At 53.0% G+C, this 4,524-nt stretch overlaps 1 protein-coding gene across 1 annotated transcript in view; it reads right to left on the bottom strand.

Moving 5' to 3' along the window:
* Positions 1–1,112, bottom strand: part of EFNB1 (ephrin B1) — a 65,867-nt gene extending 64,755 nt beyond the window's left edge. Inside the window, exon 1 of the mRNA XM_018554749.1 lies at positions 922–1,112. Coding sequence (XP_018410251.1) covers positions 922–1,028 — 107 coding nt within the window. The 5' untranslated portion in view covers positions 1,029–1,112. The remainder of the gene's footprint in view (positions 1–921) is intronic.
* Between the last annotated feature and the right edge of the window lie 3,412 nt (positions 1,113–4,524).

Here is a 4,524-nt window from a genome sequence, read left to right as displayed (position 1 = left end):
CCCCCCCCCCCAATAATTATTACAGAGAGATCAGGGAAGGGAATCATAAGCTCAAGTCACCAAAGGGCCCCACTAAGGACAATTCTTGGCCCCCCAAAAAAACTACAGAGATACGAATACAAGATATACAAGAGATCAGAGAAAAGATAAATCAGCCCAGAGTCCCCCAGGGCCCCTGTAAGGACAGTTTTTGGGGCCCTCATATATAAGAATTAGGTATAGATCAGGAAAGGGAATCTTAAGCCGGGAGTAACCAAGGGGCCCAAAAAGGAACATTTTGGGGGCCCCTTATATACAAGAATTAGGGATAGATCAGGGAAGGGAATCAGCCCAGAGTCCCCCAGGGCCCCTGTACAATGTTTAGGGTCCTCATATATATGAAATAGGGATAGATCAGGAAAGGGAATCAGCCCGGAGTCACCAAGGGGCCCTGTAAGGACAATTTTTAGGGTCCTCATATATAAGAATTAGGGATAGATCATGGAAGGTAATCATAAGCCTGGAGTCACCAAGGGGCCCCTGTAAGGACAATTTTTGGCCCCCGTATTGAACTACCATCCAGGAACAATCCTATATCCCCGATGGACAGATCCGGACTCTTCCACCCCCTGAACTCTCCCAGTTGGGTCGGTGGCCCAAGGAATGGGGCAGATAATCCATTGGGATATTCCAGTCAGGGGTCCCAGTTGGGACGTCATCATTGGAAAGGTCTCCACTTCAAATCCGGGTCTAAGTGACAGCAAGAAGGGTCCCAGCACCCCCACCTGAGCCACATCCAAGGGGCCCCATGTCCCAGGAGGGGCCCCTATGCAGCAGCACAGCGCACACAGACCATGCGATGAAGATTGCTCCGTGTAGGTGTAAGTCGGATCCCTGGTATATCCTGACAGTACCGGACAGCTCCTGCGATCGGATCCTTACCGGAGGTTCTGGGTGTTCCAGGTGACCGGCTCCAGGTTCTTCCCGAGCAGAGCACACACCCGGCACAGGGCGATGAGCAGCCCGAGCAGCCCCCGCACAGCCTCCATTCCGATCTGATGGCCCCCTCAGGTATCCAAACTGGCCATCACCGATCTCTGCGTACAATCCTGCCAGGGTCCATGGACGGTTCTTTCCCCCCCGGCTCCCGGCTTACACAGCCGCCGCTATGATCCCGCTCCTCCGAGCGCCGGGATTACACTGAGCGACCGCTTCACCAGCCGTCCGCTTCACCCCCGCCCCCGGGGGGCGTGTCCTGTTTAATACCGAGCTCAGCCAATAGCAGGTTGGCCGCGGGAGTCCTCCGCGCCCAGACACGCCCCCGGTGTAATCATGAGGGGCGGTAACCTGAGTGTGCGGCCCCGCCCCTTAAAGTGTCCGGAGCCGCCCCATGGAGTCGGAGTTCGGCTTCAGCAAGTGTGTGATCTGCGGATGGGTTGGATCGGTGCGAATATAGGGTCCCCATGTGATATGGGGGCCCCCCGATGTGTGCACGGATCATGTATGGGGGCCCCTGATGTGTGCACAGATCATGTATGGGGCTGGGGGTCCCCGATGTGCGCAGATCATGTATGGGGGGTCCGTGTTCTATGGTGGCTCCCGATGTGTGCACAGATCATGTATGGGGGCCCCGATGTGTGCACAGATCATGTATGGGGGCCCCGATGTGTGCACAGATCATGTATGGGGGCCCCGATGTGTGCACAGATCATGTATGGGGGCCCCGATGTGTGCACAGATCATGTATGGGGGCCCCGATGTGTGTAAAGATCATGTATGGGGGGCACAGATCATATATGGGGCCCCCAATGTGTGCAGATCATGTATGGGGGTCCCCGATGTGTGCTGATCATGTATGGGGGGGTTCCCGTGTTCTATGGTGGCTCCCGATGTGTGTACAGATCATGTATGGGGGTTCCCCGACGTGTGCATCCTAACCCCCCACTTCCTGTTATGGGGTGACAACACTCTGTCCCTGTACAGACACTTCCTGTTATAGGGTGACAACGCTCTGTCCTTGTTCAGACACTTCCTGTTATAGGGTGACAATGCTCTGTCCTTGTTCAGACACTTCCTGTTATAGGGTGACAACGCTCTGTCGTGTTTACCACTTCTGCCCCTGCGTTGTCAGCTTGTCACATGATCTTCACACTGCCATTTCAGCACACATTACACAGGCACGGTCCACTGTTGTCACCATCAGGAAACCCGCCCTGAGAAGTGTCATGGCAGCCATCGCTGTAGTGCATGTGGACAGGAAGTGGCTGCAGGAGATGGGTGTGTGGGAATGTCGGGGTACATGGTCTCTGGTGGCGGGGGCTGGCTGAGTCTTGGACTCCAGCACACATGTTGGGTAGGATGAATTCCCGCGGCGTGCGTTGCCGGGATCTCGGTGGAGACGTGCGATCTGCAGCGACACGTTTTACGGGAGGTGAGGTCGGCGTTCGGCGGCTCATAGTGACACTTTTATGGGCGTCTCTATTTTGGGTCACATTAGGGGGATTAGAAGATGGCGGCCGGACCGCGTGATGCCGCCGATTTATAAGCCGTCCAGGTGCTGCGAGCGTGGCGTCTCCACAGGAAGCATTCCTACTACAAAGTTCCTTCTACTTCCTGTCCCCGAACGTCCGACGTCTGAAAATACACCCGGGGAGATTCCCCTTCATTGTGTGTCCGAAATAATCCTCCCTCTGATCTCCTGCAGCCTCTTCGCTGCCACTTCCTGTCTACATGACTCCGGCGATGGCTGCATGACACTTCTCAGGGCGGGTTTCCTGATGGTGACAACAGTGGATCGTGTCTGTGTATTGTGTGCAGGCACTTGTAGTCCCCATCGGAAGCCCGTGTGACAACCCAGGAGAGCAATTGGAAGACAGGGACAGAGCATTGTCACCCTATAACAGGAAGTGACTGAACAAGGACAGAGCGTTGTCACCCTATAACAGGAAGTGTCTGAATAAGGACAGAGCGTTGTCACCCTATAACAGGAAGTGACTGAACAAGGACAGAGCGTTGTCACCCTATAACAGGAAGTGTCTGAACAAGGACAGAGTGTTGTCATCCTATAACAGGAAGCGCCTGAACAAGGACAGAGCATTGTCACCCTATAACAGGAAGTGTCTGAATAGGGAGAGAGTGTTGTCACCATAAAGTTGTGTGAGTCTCTTACCCAGGATTCATACATCTTTCACCTATGATTCACCCATTTTTCCAAATGAATGCTATTGCAAAATTGGTGAAAGTTGTGTGAATCTCTCTAATCCCACCCTGGATTCACACCACTTTCACTAATTGAATCTAAGTTTTAAAAAACTGGTGAATCTGGGGTAACAGTTGAGGGAATCTCTCGATAGTCTTACCAGGATTCACACAACTTTCAACTAGAATTCACACATTTTCCCCAACTGAATCTAAGTAGAAAGTTGTGTGAATCCTGGGTGAGTGGCGTGAATCCTGAGTGAGAGTTGTGTGAATCCTGGGTGAGAGTTGTGTAAATCCTGAGTGAGAGTTGTGTGAATCCTGAGTGAGAGTTGTGTAAATCCTGGGTGAGAGTTGTGTGAATCGTGAGTGAGAGTTGTGTGAATCCTGAGTGAGAGTTGTGTGAATCCTGGGTGAGAGTTGTGTGAATCCTGAGTGAGAGTTGTGTGAATCCTGGGTGAGAGTTGTGTGAATCCTGAGTGAGAGTTGTGTGAATCCTGAGTGAGAGTTGTGTGAATCCTGGGTGAGAGTTGTGTGAATCCTGGGTGAGAGTTGTGTGAATCGTGAGTGAGAGTTGTGTGAATCCTGGGTGAGAGTTGTGTGAATCCTGAGTGAGAGTTGTGTGAATCCTGAGTGAGAGTTGTGTAAATCCTGGGTGAGAGTTGTGTGAATCGTGAGTGAGAGTTGTGTGAATCCTGGGTGAGAGTTGTGTGAATCCTGAGTGAGAGTTGTGTGAATCCTGAGTGAGAGTTGTGTGAATCCTGGGTGAGAGTTGTGTGAATCTCATTAATCTTGCTCAGGACTGACACAACTTTCACCCAGAATGAACACAGCTTTCCCAATTGAATCAGAGTAGAAAACTGTGTGAATGTTGGGCCGCAGTTGTGTAAATCTCTTTTTGATCTCACTTAGGGTGCCCACACACCTTACGATTATCGTGGGAAATGCCGCGATCGTACGATGTTCGTAAGGTGTGTGGAAGTCGTTAGATGGTGGAGCGACGGCGCCCCCCACTGGAGGCCGGGAGGCCGCTGGAACTGCACACTGAGACCGTCTGCGGAGGGGAAGCTTCACCTTACGGGACCGAGAGCTGGAAATGGTTCCCCAGTCCGGCCGCGTATTGTTTTAGCTGCGACGCTCTGCAGATCCCGGCGACCGATGATCCCCCCTCTGTGTGCGGGCGCGATGGTCTGCAGGACGAGCCGCCGCATGCCTGGGTCCCCTCCAGCAGAACTGGAATGTGAGGGATTGTTGGGCTCCGCCTGATAAGATCTGGGACAGGACACGACAAGAGACACACGAGGCGGCAATCACAACATGCCGAGGAAGAGGAGGCGACGGCCTCTG

The sequence above is a fragment of the Nanorana parkeri genome, unplaced genomic scaffold, assembly GCF_000935625.1.
Source record: "Nanorana parkeri isolate BGI_ZX_2015 unplaced genomic scaffold, ASM93562v1 scaffold171, whole genome shotgun sequence".
NCBI classification, from domain to species: domain Eukaryota; kingdom Metazoa; phylum Chordata; class Amphibia; order Anura; family Dicroglossidae; genus Nanorana; species Nanorana parkeri.
This window is presented reverse-complemented; position numbering and strand designations above follow the sequence as displayed.